Source organism: Callorhinchus milii, unplaced genomic scaffold (genome assembly GCF_018977255.1).
Source record: "Callorhinchus milii isolate IMCB2004 unplaced genomic scaffold, IMCB_Cmil_1.0 Scaffold17, whole genome shotgun sequence".
NCBI lineage: Eukaryota > Metazoa > Chordata > Chondrichthyes > Chimaeriformes > Callorhinchidae > Callorhinchus > Callorhinchus milii.
This window is the reverse complement of record NW_024704758.1, coordinates 12,203,841-12,218,105: the sequence shown is the minus strand read 5'-3', so window position 1 is coordinate 12,218,105 and position 14,265 is coordinate 12,203,841. Positions and strand designations below refer to the sequence as shown.

The 14,265-nt window shown below is 38.6% G+C and overlaps 1 protein-coding gene across 3 annotated transcripts in view; it reads left to right on the top strand.

The window, feature by feature from the left end:
- LOC103174998 (protein kinase C-binding protein NELL1) overlaps positions 1-10,794 on the top strand; it is a 164,112-nt gene extending 153,318 nt beyond the window's left edge. For all 3 annotated transcript variants that reach the window (XM_042341382.1, XM_042341381.1, XM_042341380.1), the window contains 4 exons: positions 6,204-6,397; positions 6,988-7,164; positions 8,625-8,849; positions 10,517-10,794. In XM_042341382.1, coding sequence (XP_042197316.1) covers positions 6,204-6,397; positions 6,988-7,164; positions 8,625-8,849; positions 10,517-10,567 — 647 coding nt within the window. In that variant the 3' untranslated portion in view covers positions 10,568-10,794. The remainder of the gene's footprint in view (positions 1-6,203; positions 6,398-6,987; positions 7,165-8,624; positions 8,850-10,516) is intronic.
- Positions 10,795-14,265: the final 3,471 nt, after the last annotated feature.

Genomic DNA, 14,265 nt, shown 5'->3' with positions numbered 1-14,265 from the left:
CTCAGCCATTGGCACCAGTCATACAACACGAATTGTGCAGAGACACAAAATTCCCACTGGAGCCTCTCTCTTGACACCATCTGGAGGTGTTGCCATTTGCTGCAGTACATTCCCAGCGGCTGACAATTGCCCTGGTCTCTCTCACATTGTTTTGACCAGGCAATCATAATTATACTGAAGCTGTCCTATCTACAATATCTTTTAGAGGCAAGGAGATGCCCCTTGTAAACCGCTGTAATAACAAAGCTGAGAGACACAGGCTGGGTGCAGAGTCATGGAGCCAAATGTCCCAGACATTTTAGAAGCACTGACCAAGAAGACAGCCAGTAATAATCAGAGCTTTCTCATTAATTTCTAAGGTTTAATGAAGTATTTTTTTACATGGCTGTTATTTTCAGCCTGAAAGGTCTTGGGTAAACTTGTTGTACTTTTATCCTTTTTTTCGCTGAGCACAACAAGCAAATTAACTTTTTTTCAGGTTGACTTTTATTCACTCAAATTGTATCTGCTTGTGAATCAATATTTTCCCTTGAATATGATTTTTATTTTGTTTGTTTTTTTAAAAAAGGACGAGAGGAAATGACAGCCCATCTGAATACAACTGGGCATAAAATAGTAACAAGTTAAATAGGCTTATTATGTCTGATGTTAATGTTCCAATGGTCAATGCTGATGAGGACCTGCAGAATGGTGTACCACTGTCAGGGGTAGGGACTAATAATAGGGATTGGGCAAATTAATACTGTTCAAGAAACCTGATAGACTCTATGATGATATCCCTGCACTATTTATGTGGAGTCCTGTAGCTTAGTGGTTAGACAACTCATCTCACAAGTGAGATACCTGGGTTCAGTTCCCGTCAGGACAAAATGTTGGCCAAGTTTCCTTACTCCACGCACCTCTGTTTACCTAGCAGTAAATAGGAACCCGGTTGTTAATCGATTGGCAGATTGCTTTTCTGGGGGTAATCATTATTTCAAACAAATAATAAATTGGTCACTTAAATCCACAAATGTTTGTGGGACACTGCTGTGCACAATGAGCTGCCACGTTTCGCCCACAAAATATGCAGTCAATTCACTTTACAGTTTATTCTGTGAAGCGCTTTGAGATGTCTCAAAGACGTGATAAGGCGCTATATCAAATGCAGGGATTATTATTGTGTGTGTGTGTGTGCGCACAAGGCTGATAGCTCTTTTCTGCTTTGCAGTGCCTATCTTTTTTTATGTATGATACATTGACTTTGCTTGGAAGGAGAAAACTCTTACATATTGGGGTTGAGAGAGCATATGTAAATCTTACGATTAATAATGCATAGATAATAATGTACGGAGTGGTTGCTGCATGTACAGTCGTTGTTCTGCTGAATGTGCCAGAAATAGCATGGTTAATCTGATATAAAGTTTTAAATTGCCATGTTGTAGCACATAACTTAAAAAGGAAGATTGTATGATGAATAAGCATCAGGTTTGGGTAAACAAAGTAGCTGCTTTGTGTATGTATGTTTTATTTGCTCAGGGTGAGACTCGGGGTGTGTTTTCTGTGTAAACCTGATTTTACTGCTTCTAAACACGCGTGAATGAGCAAGGAAAGCAGACGATGATCTGACTACAGCACCAGGCTAAACCCAACATTAAAGACAAAGAGTCTAGCTTTAGGCAGGTATTAAGGCATCTTGTCAGTTAATGAGTGACTACCACACATATTTATGATCTAGCTGTAAGACTGCCATTTTCTGACTAACCACGAGGTAATTTACTGTCAATGGTAAGTTAAAGCCATTGAATGAAAAGCTAAATGACATTATGTAAATGTAGCCCTTTAATAACTCTTAATGAGTCGCTTGACCTTTGTTAATGAATATGGCTCATTGCATAAAGGTGATAAAATGCAGAAAGTAACATTTAAACCCAAGGTTACAGGAATCGATTCAATGTTTCACAAAGAAGGAATTTGCATACATTGGTCCAACAATTTCCGAAAGAATTTAGTCTCAGATCCTGTATTGCTGGAGTTGCGCACTATTATAAAAGAATGACCTTGAAATGATCACCTCTTTCATAAGGCACTGAAAAGGAATTCATGGGTGGAGTTGTGCCAACCAGGAAAAAAATGTGCCACTGAATGGAGAGCATCCCTAATTTTAAGAATCTATCTACTCTTAGCAGAGACCATAACAATCTCTTCTCAGTACTAGGATAAATGGTAAGTTTCATCATTCTCTGTATGGCTGAGAATATATCCTCAGGTATCAATTTAGCTCCATTGGGAGTACAGGTATATAATAACATATGGTCCAAATGGAAAAAGTCTATTTACTAACCTGCAATGAGTATCAGAATGATATGTGGTGTGTAAATAATCTCCATAAACATGAGCTTATTTTGACGTTTATAATGGAATCAATTGTCATGCTTCCCCTGATTATTATGAGTTTTAACATTTTGTTTTTGTGTAATTTTAGCCTGAGCAAAATATGCAGGGTGCCCCCATAGTCCTCTTACCGCCCTGTTATAAAACAGCGATATGAGACAACGGAGGAGTTGAAACAAGCTGTCAGAGAAGCCTTTCACCTTGTAATTCCATCATGTTATGGAAGATCATGATGCCCATCATGATGCTGGATCATTAATTGCCATGCAAATGACATCTAAATCCAGTTAAACCCTTGTACTGAGTCCAATGAAGTGCTTCTAAATACAATTACATTGACGAATGTGAATCATTCGTTCACATGTTCCAGTTGTTGGTCAATGCACTGTAGAGAAAATGCAGGTCTTTGTGGACATCCTGTTGTTTCGGTTGCACATGGATCCACTTAAGGATAATGTTGTTATGCAACCAGTTGGAAATTGCCTTGGACCCATTGAATGTCATAAAGCTTCAGGGCAACTTAAAGTGGGCTTGTACATGTTCCAATTTCACTGCGCTGTGACAATGTTGACTGTCACAGAATCTATCTCTGGAATTTCCATGTGTCGGTGGGACGCATGAAATTCTCAATTTGGTGCTCTTAAGCAACAGTTTCCACATGTGTCAGATACGCAGCTGACCAAAAAAAAGTGTTGACTGTCCACTGATCATCAGTACATTGATTATCAGTGTACAGAATTGAGGAGGTGGGACAGGTATATAACTTGTGGAACTCTCACATTTTCAGAATGTTATTACATTCTGGTAACATTCAGGCATATTTAACCATTTTGCAGAAAGGTTTTCTTCACCACAGGAAATCCTTCTCCCAATGTGGTCCATTGGGAACAGTATTGATACTGGAATCAGTGTCAACTTACAAACCTAGGAAATCTATTTCCCTGTGCAAGAAAAAGTGTTTTGAACATTTTCTGGCAGAAAATTGACCCCTGTTGTTTCTTTTTAAAATTCCACTCAATAAGTGTATACCATTGAAAAAATAATATGTTTTACTTGCTTCCATCATCGGGGGAGAGACTGGTAAGTAGGACGGAACTTTAAGGAATCGTTGTCATTGCCTACAAGGTGTATCTGGACTATATCAACAAAACATAATGGACACTTGAGCCCAGATGAATTCAAATCAAAGGCTAAAACTCCATCATATTGCTATGATTTGAAACCGAGTTTTCCAGAGAAACCCTGTTACAGGGAATGTGAATTTTATTTCTCTTTCAATGGGCATCTGATTACTTGTTGCTGTTGAATCACTGTCAAATGCAGACGTGTAATCGAGCGAAAAACACCAGAAAGAAAAAGCTTGCATTTCAATAACTCTTCAGGCCAAAAGTACACGGTTTGCTCATGACACATTTTAAACCCGCAGAAATGCGCCCATTGTGCTTCAAAAAATCTATTAAAATCTAATCTTTACAACTTTAAAGGTCTCAGCTGCGAAATAACCAAGTGCTGTATCAGTGTGATACATAAGAGGGTTTATTGAAAAAATAATGGCACCCGTATGTACAATCCAAAAGTAACTTAAGATCTATGAGTTTCATTCTTTAAATGAAAAGAACTCAATGTCATAGTAACATTATTTCCACTACAGTGTGTGTGTCTGCATCATTTTCTCCCTACGATTGCATCAAACAAAACAGAAGTTTACTCTCTTTACAAGTGTGAAGGAGCAAGTGGGAATCTACACTTCCCCTCATACCCTACCAAGCCTAGAATATAAAGAACACCAATAGGATCAATTTTGTTTGTATCTAATGGAAAGGGAAACAGATCTCCACAGCTGTAGTAAGTAACTCTCTGACACTAAAGTGTCTGTGCTAGCAGTTTGGAAGCACATCCTGTGCATAATTCAACATCTGTAAAAACTGCATCTGTAACAAGTACAATTGTAACTTGCTGAGCTTCTTGCTGTAAGTTGCCAAAGCTAGAGTGTTGAGTGTGCTGAACTCGTAATAAGAGTAACTTTTAATCACAATTCCTTCATTGAAAATGGCAGACACTGAGGATTGTATATCGGCCAGTTGTATAACTTGTGGTGTGCTGTGAGTATAACAAAGGAATAGAAGGTACACAGTAGCCTCGTGAATTATTGAAGAATTTGAAGAGTGCAGTGCTAAATCTGTATGCTCACATTATTTATGTTTTCATTACGTAGGTGCGGTTTTTCTTTAGGGTTACTCACAGAGATCAAGTAATGCAGGATTTATTCACGTTTACTGTATTTTTAGCACTGCGTCCTCCAACACTGCTTCAGTCCTGAAGTTTCCGAAATATCTTTTAACTCATTCAAATCTTTAAAACTTGTTGAGACGTAAAATAAGCTTAACTTTGCAACACCACATAATGGATTGTCTTAAGTCAATGGGAGTGGAGAGCTCTCTACCATTCTTCGATCAAATGCCACGTGCCCTTTTTGTTCACAAATTCATGCCCCTCATGGCTATTTGTGTGACTTTGATGCAAACAGAATAGCTGTCCTGCTTTTCGCCATGCTCAATAGCATTTGCTGAAACGTTCTTTGAGAGAATTTTTGTTGTGATAAGGTACTGCAAAAAATATGCAAGTTATTCCTATCATTTTGCTTCCCAGATAACGCAATGTATTTTAGTAGGAGGCATTCAAGCACCTATTACAGATTTGACACTGTGACCCGAGGTGTTTCACTGCTCACAAAATGCTCCAGTTCCACCCAATCAATTCCCACTCCTCACAAAAGCAACTTCCCAGTCATCCACTTCAACTCCAGCTCATTTGCACTTAATTAAGGAGAGTCACTGAGTGCACCAATTTCCAAATGTTGACCTCCCACTGTTTGTAATGTTGATTTCTTTTTGTGCCAGGACTGTGAAGTCTGTTGGGCTCTGCTACCCAATTAAAATTGATAGGCGAACATTGTATTACTTATTGAAATGCCACTTTGAATACTGAGCTATACTGAGATGTCAGAACACAACATTTTGGTTCAGGTCCATTTTTGTGCCTTGCATGATGTCATGTTACAATGATGCTGGACGAGCCCAGGTTTATTTGAATTGAATTGTATTCGTCAGCGAGCAGAATCTGGAACAATTAAAACCAGGATTGCAACATTTCAGCTGTAGGACACGATCTAAAGAATCCAATCTGATGCATGCATGGTTGTGTATTGGTTGGTGCTTTATAAAATAAAAGCATCAGTGCATGAGCTTGCAATCATTCTGGCCTCGCTCTGGAACTCCAACTGACTCAACTCTCTCTCCCCACTTTCAGACGTACCTCCCCGCCCCCCACTTTCCCGACCCTTTTTAGCTCCCAGCCACCCTACCCCTTAGCCTCCCCGAGATTCAGTACCCAGTCAGCAACTTTGAGATGTCCCAATGTGAAAGGCACAATATAAATGTAAATCGTTTGTCTTGTTTTTCATAAAAATGATAATTCTCGTGGTTGGTATGGCACCTATCACATCAAAACATCTGACAGCACTTCACAGCACTTTGACGAGACCAGTGATTCATTGTTTTAATTTACAATTTATCGCAATTTGTAATCGGCTTATTGATTGTTGGTTAATTAACAAACCCCACGATAAATGAACTTTTATACATGATGAATCTGTTGTCAATCAAGAAAATGAGAATCTGCCCACAACACGAGTGGCAGCAGATGAATGGGTTGCATAATTAGTGACCTGTTTTGAATGTCGGTGTGAAGACATTGCCATGCATTCTAAGCCCACAAAGGGGGACACAATTGCTTAAATCCAATGCCTTGATGTTTTATTTTCTTCCCAGATATTGACGAATGTGTCACTGGAATGCACAGCTGCTGGAACGACTCTGTCTGTGTGAACCTGGAAGGCGGGTTTGACTGCCGGTGCCCTTACGGGGAGCATTGCACAGGGGACTGTCCCCTTGACGGAGGACTGAAACACAATGGACAGGTCTGGACTCTGACAGATGACCGTTGCTCTGTCTGCTCATGTCAGGTAAGTGCTTGCATTTCGCGCGGCGGTGTTGTAATCCCAACAATGAGCAGTTTCATTTTGATCGAAATGTGAGCCCACCAAATTCTGCCATGCACGATTGGCAGCACTTTGGGGCATCCTCCCAATGTGAAAGGCGTTCTGTAAATGTAATTTTGTTGTTGTTGCCGCGTTTCGCCCGCAAAATATACAGACAGTTCACTTTACAATATATTCTGTGAAGCGCTTTGAGACGTCTCAAAGCCGTGATAAGGCATTATATCAAATGCAAGGATTATTTATTATTAATATTGTTTAGACAATGGCAACGCCAATGTGGCACAATTAGAATGCCTCACCAACGAAGACTCAAGTCTGGACTGAGCTTTGGTCATGCACATTTAGAAAAACAAGTTCGCAATGTTTCTCAAATTACACCTCGTCTCAGCCTAAATAAAAGCTTTTAAGATTGCTCAGAGTTGGAGAACATCTCTTCTTTCGGTCGAAGGCGGTTTCCCACAGTTCACCAAAGGATCTAGCTTACAAATGAAGATGGAATATGAGAATTGGACGGCTCATCCTCTGAATGAAAGCTTCTTGCCTTTTTCTAACAGGATGGGAAGATTTTCTGCAGAAGGACAGTATGTGACTGTCGCAACACCAATGTGGATCTCTTCTGCTGTCCAGAGTGCGACACCAGAGAGACCAGCCAATGCCTGCACCAGAATGGGCACTTGGTGTACCGCAGCGGTGACCTCTGGACCTACAGCTGCCAGCAGTGCCGATGCCTGGTAAGTCGGTGCATTCCTGATACAAACCACAAGTCGATAGTTAGGAACACTTACCATGCCATGGCATGACAGATTTAAAGGAGTAGAAGCCTTTGGGTTAGCTCAGAGAAGGATAATATAATACAATACAAAATTACATTTGTACAGTGCCTTTGACATCGGGAGGACATCCCAAGGCGCTGGACAGTCAGGGATTTGGACCCGAGCAGGGGATGGGGGGCAGAGAGGGTGGGAGGGTGGCTGAAGGCACACTTCTTAATACAATTTTTAAGTTTGATCCATTAAACCGAGTTGCCAATCTGGTGAACGTTTCATATGTACCGGGTTTCTCTCCACAGAGAGGATATGAATAAGCATTGTAACAGCCATATCCTGTATTTATCTGCACTCACTCAAACCTCTCTATCTAATTGTTAGTATTACTGAAATGAGTTTTATGTTAGACATATTTATGTAGAGTATCTAGGTTGGGTTTGAGTCTAATTGAGGAAGAAAAGTTCTAACGTGTAGTATATAAAAAAATCAATAAATTTTATTAGTTGTGATTAGCAGACATCTTATTGTTTAAGGAGGAATGAGAGCAGTGGTTCATCTGATTGTGTGCAAATGATTTCAACCCATTCATCATTGTGGAGTCCAAGCTTCGCAAACAAGGGAAAAGACCGAACACTTTTAACCCCCTTAAAAACTGCTGGTGATACACTATCTCATTATACACTTGAAATGTCACGCCCAATAGAACTAATTTGAAGGTCAAGCAGCAAAATTAGTTGGTCGAGATCCGAATACGTTTACCCTAAAAATTATCGTGACAATATTTTTACCCTATTTTGGTTATCAGTCTTGATGGTTGAAGCTAAAACAAATGCTATTGCTGTTGTTTTTTTTCATCCATCTTCTGGAAGTGTTGTTACAACTGCAAAGTCCAGTGGTCACACATAGCTACTCTACAAAGACTGGCAGCGCTGTAACCGACTTGAATGATGCGTACTGGTGGGAAACTGTATCATCAACTTTGCATTTCTCATTCGGATGATTTTAACTGGTTCTTTGCTTGGTTTGCTGGATGCTGTACCCTGCAAAATCCCTGTTCCCTGCAAAATTTTAATGTTCTAGTTTGTGGAGGGTGTGGGTGGGCAGCATACGAAAGCACATGAGCTGCTCTTTCCTTTGTTTGCCTTCTTCACGTTGTGGCAGCCTCCTGTTCACTGCCAGCAACACTCTCAAGAGCTGAGAGAGTAATCCTTTTGGTCCTGCCTTAAATTCTGTTGATCAGATTGCAAATAAGCTCTTTTACCCGTAATCCTACCCCTTTATCCTGAACATATATTTGCAATGGACGTCTCTTGGAAGAGATGTGCTTTATAGATCTGTATCGGCTTTCAGATTTGAACTGGCTTCGGGTATTCAAAATTGCACCATGTCTTAGTGCACTCACTGTCTGTGTGTTAATGGTGTAGCAGGGAGAAGTGGATTGCTGGCCTTTAACCTGTCCGACTCTCAGCTGTGAGTACACAACCATTCCAGAGGGAGAATGCTGCCCACAATGCGTCAGTGATCCCTGCTTAGCTGACAACATGGTCTATGATATCCGTCAGACTTGTATAGACAACCATGGAATAACACGGCTCAGTGGGTCTATATGGACTATGCCTGGATCCCCCTGCACTACTTGTAAATGCAAGGTACTGTATGACATGAGCAATCTTATTGTCTGAATAGCAGGATGTCTGAAGAAAGCACTCTCTTTCACGTTGTCACTTTTTTAAAAAAAACTCATCTAACCGTTTAGAAGAATAAGATGGATAAAATCTTATTAGAATGCTTGCATCATCTAGCATTTGCTGCTGTTTTACCATGTCCCCTTAAGAATGTAATCATTTTCTTATGTACACTTGAAATATAACTAAATAACATTACAAATTTAGCAGCCAGTGGTTGTCCACAGGGTGTTAAAATAACTACAACTAATGCTTTGTATATTTTTACAGAACTTAGCTTTTGTTTTCCATTTTTTTATGAATGGCAAAAAAGGTATCGAATAAAGGAAAGTCACTTTAGTTTTTCGTCTTCATTTTAAGACAAATGTTTAATAATAATAATCCTTGCATTTAATAAAGCATCTTATCACGTCTTCAAGACGTCTCAAACAGCTTCACAGAATATACCCTAAAGTTAATTGACTGTGTATTTTATGGGCAAAATGTAGCAGCCCATTGTGCACAGCAGTGTCCCACAAACAGTCATGGATTCAGTGACCAAATTATTATTATTTTTGTAGTTTTACATTTACCCCAGCAAGATCTTCTCAAACGTTTGCTGCAAAAACGCAGGCACAGATGCAATTGATCAATTGATATGTCGTCATTCTCAGTCATTGCATAACAATGATATTTGGGAGGTTGTCCGTGCAGTTTGGAATTAGAATAAGCTCCAGAATAAGCATTAGACTAAATTCTCCAATGGATCCTGCCATCTGACGTAATTACGCATATGTTTCCATTTGTTTACAGCTTGAGGCACGTGTCTTTTTGAGCCAATGCATGGTCTCTTCAGTCTTTCAGATCTTTTATGAGCCCACAGCATTCCATAGCCCACATTAACCAATGCGTGACAGTGAAAAATCAGCTTTTACGTGATTCTTCAATGTACTTTAATACCTCTTGATTCAAATCAGCTTTCCCTGTATTTGGAGTGTAGCCGCAAGCATTCATTCTGTCAGAGAATTAAAAGTTTGATTTTGATGATTGGCTATGTCTTCTTAATTGGATGGAAATCTTTTAATGAAATGCTTAATATTAGTTGGTAATGTTTGGTGACTGTTTGATGATTCTGGGTAATCATTCATCTACACCACATGAAGGGTGCTACATAAATACGAGTTGTGATTGTCGTTGTGATTTATTCCTTCAAAACCTAACATGCTCTCAAAGTGTATTGTGATCAAGCCAAGCGAGTACAGCAATCAGGAAATGATGTCTCTGGTAACCTGGAAGTCATCCTTTTATTTAGCATGGGCAATTTCCTGCACAGAACGCACATGTAAAGCACAGGAAGTGATGCGAATGTGATCTGATGACCTGGAAGTTGGCCATTTATGTCGCGCAGTCAAACCAGAGTTATAAAGGATACCTTATGATGAGGTTATGTAGCTCCAAGACACTATCCTGTGTGAAGGGCATTATATCAATGCAAGTTGATATTTTTCTATATTTGCCTTCAAGATATGAGAAGGAAAAGAGGATGATTTGGGGGATCCAGTGGGGGACGAATAACTTTTTTTAAAATCTGAATTGGAAAAGTATTGTGAAATATCAAGAGGGTTATTCATTCTGTTTTCTGTTCTCTGCAGAATGGAAATATCTGCTGTTTGGTGGATGTGGATTGCCTCCACAATAACTGAAGATCTCTATGGACTGCTTTACCTCTTGTGTGGACTGTGTAGGTAATGTCTAAAATGTACTTCGAAAGGGTCCTTGCATTATACAGTACAACTTAAAGCTGCCAAATGGAGCAAGATTTCTGGGAGTCTTGTCTTTCGATGAACTATCCTGCACTTTTGTGGCTATTCAGTTCAAAATGTTTCACTTTCAGCTCAAAGTTGGGAGCTTCCATCACCATGCCATTGGAAGATCACACTTCTATATTTTTACAGCATTTTGATAACTGTAAATGGGAAACTGGATTGTTTGCCCAAAACTTGCAGTTGAATATCTGTCAAAACGTGTTTTCTTGTCTTTATGTAAATCAGTGATGTCCAATATTACGTATTAACGCTTTAAGTACTGGAGCTTCAAAATTCATATGTTTCCATCATTTAACATCAAAATAAATCTTTGCTGAATTTCAATGCTGAACACCATGAACAAAAGCTAGGGTAATGTAAGGAACTACAGGATATTATTTTAAATTGTGTTCTGTGTTGTCCAAAATTATGTTTCTTTTAAAACAAAATGGGTGGTAAAATGCAACGTTCCCCACAAAGGTTGTGAACTATTTCAAGCGTCGGGGTAAGAAAACAAAATCTAGTGAAGAAATGCAATTTGGTAGTTGCCATTTGCTTTGTTTCGATAATTTTGTACCATATTTTCTACACAATCTGACCTTCCAAATTTGACTTCAATATAATGCAGAAGAATTCTTCTCTGAACTCACTTCACACTTGGACAAGTAATGGAGACTGGATGGTATATTAATAATAATTATCCTTGTTAGTTAGGAGTGGAGTCCTGTAGCTCAGTGGTTAGAGCACTCGCTTTGCAAGTGAGACACCGGAGTTCAATTCCAGGCAGAGGGCGAAACCTTGGGCAAGTTTCCTTGCTCCACACGCCTAATAATAATCCCTCCATAAAACCAAAAACAATAATAAATTGGTCATTTTCAATCTACGACTGTTTGTGGGACATTGCTGTGCGCAATTGGCTGCCGCGTTCGCCCACAAAAATATACAGTCAATTCACTTTACAGTGTGTTCTGTGAAGTGCTTTGGGATGTCCTCCCGACGTGAAAAGCGCTATATCAAATGCAAAGATTATTATTATTATTAGATTGGCCTTTCATGTTCAAATTACCCCCAGCAGATGGGATAGAGACAGACATAGCCTTTCTTACTGTTGGCTGTAGAGGTCCTTAGTTGAGTCAGTTTAAAACGAGTTTCTAATGGATGTGAGTCAATATCACAAACTGACCATCTCACTCAGAGAGTACATTAGGATCGTTGGTGTATGAAACCCAGAGCGTGAAGAAGCTGCCCTTTCTCAACATTTGCAAAAGCCAGAGAGTGTGTCTGCCATCATTGTGAATTTTCTCCTCCTTATACTCTGGGGGTTCAGCAGATGTCAAATAAATATGTCTCTTGTGCAGCTGGCCTAATAGCCGATGATGGAGCAAAATACATTTTGACGCTCAGCAAATAAAGAGTTTATTACAATCTGAAATCCATATTTCAGTTTCAAAGGGAGTATGTGTTCAATATACGAAAGTGTTTGTTCAACGTGCAGTAGATTGTAGTCAATGTTGAATTAAAGACTTCCAAATGATCTATTTTGTCTTTAGCGCACAAGATATCTTTTTGTTTCAGTTTTGCCACTGCATTTAGTTTTCTTTGAAAATATATTGAAATCAGAAAAATAATTGCTTTTTTGATTACGTATTGTTGAAAAAAAGTTTGTTTCTGCCTATTTAGAGTTTATCATCAGAGTCAAAGAGAGGAGTCTTGTAAGGGGATAAGGTTCCTAACCTGTCCTTAAAGGCAATGAGGGAATCAATATTCAAAGAGCAAAGAATGTGCTTTGTGTCCTCTCCTAAACTTTCCGTTACCATGTCTCTTCGCTTAATGCCTTAAAGAGCAGTTTGTAGGATTTAGGATCAAGTTGTAGTAAAATCCTGGCATGAATTGTTTGTGGTTCCTGGCTCTACCGAAGAACACATTGTCTTGAGTTTGTTTTCAAGGCAGTTGGATATCATATGGTTCAGGTGATATGAGCACAGAATGTAAAACTTAGGTTCATAAAAGGTGAGATGTTACTGTTTTTCTTACGTTTTGGCAGATACAATTATAGTTCATTTGAACATAGGGAACATGAGAAGGCTGTTCAACCCATTGAGCCTATTTCACCAGTTTATTAGATCTTGGCAGATTTTTTAACCCCCAATGTCCCTTTCATTGTACCCATTATCTTTACTACTCAAAGCATTTATCTATCTCCTTTGCATATCTCTATTGATTCTGCCTCTGGGGCAGAACACACCGTAACTACAACCCACTGTAAGAAGAAACATTTTTGATCTCAGTTCTAGCTATCTTTATTCTGATTTTAATAGACTTGTGACAGATTCCTCTACCAAAAGGGAAGTTTTGTCCACCACATAATCTGCCCATCGCTTTCCATTATTTTAAATGCATCAATCATATCACCCCTTTGTCTCTGCTCTATGAATATAATCCCAGTCTACCTAGCCTCTCGTCATACCTTAAGTTTGTAGGGTCATTTCTATTAGCAAGTAGCCAATGTAATGAGTTTAAGCCTCCTGCAAATAGATAGATGATTTGCTCGGCAGTGACCTTGCATTGCACAAGAAAACATGGTTTACCTTTGGTACATCAGAAATCTATGTTGATTGCCACATTTGACTAGAATCTGACTTATTTAATGATTGAATATATTACTAATCACATAACCATACGCTGCATTACTGTTCAGTAAATAATGATTGATTAACTTTGCATTGGTAAGCAATTATGTTTTCTGAGATTGCTGTTGTGCAGTGAATTAACACTTTGACTACTGAATTGGATTTCTTTGTAGTATTCCACCAAATAAATGGTCCGATACATTAAGTAAGATATTGCATGATAGGAATTGGAATGACAGAGAATATTGAGTCATTTACTTTAATATGTGGTCTATTTTTTTCTTTTCTTTTTGTAATGCTACTGTTCTTCTATGTGTTAACTGACTAGAGCGGGATAGATGTAAATAACATTAATTTTCTCACAGTATGTTTGCAAAGTTCAAATCCAATCCTTAGCCGTGTCTTCTCATACTTCTAAACTTAACATTAAAATCGAATTTATATCTAAAGTTATAATTTAACATAATACCCATGTTCTTTCATTGTTACTTTTTATAATGTCTCAAACCTTATGACAAAAAGGGACTTTATATAAAATTAGTTCAAGTAGTCGTGTTAAAGCTTGGCTCGAGTCCCAGAAAACGGTGTCTCTTCAAATGGTAAATAGCTTGCTGTTGTATGTGTTCATATTATATGTTGTATGCGATTAAACTTTTGTTTCATGTTAAGTGTTTTGTGTTCTTCAGTTATTGTTTCTCTACTTTTAAGCATTTTGTGCAATATGTTATTTTCTTGATAGCTCTTAAGTTCAGGTGATAGTTGAACCACTGTATAGTTTTTTTATTTCCAAGTAGTGGTATTGTACACTTTTGTCGCTAAGCAGGTCAAAATGTGATTCCTTTTTTTACACCAATGTTCCATTTAAATGAATGTAAATTATATATCATGCCAGAACTGTTTGCATCCTAACAAAAATAATGGGAATTAATTTGGAAGCGTCTTACCTTGTCTTGTGTTATTGTTAAC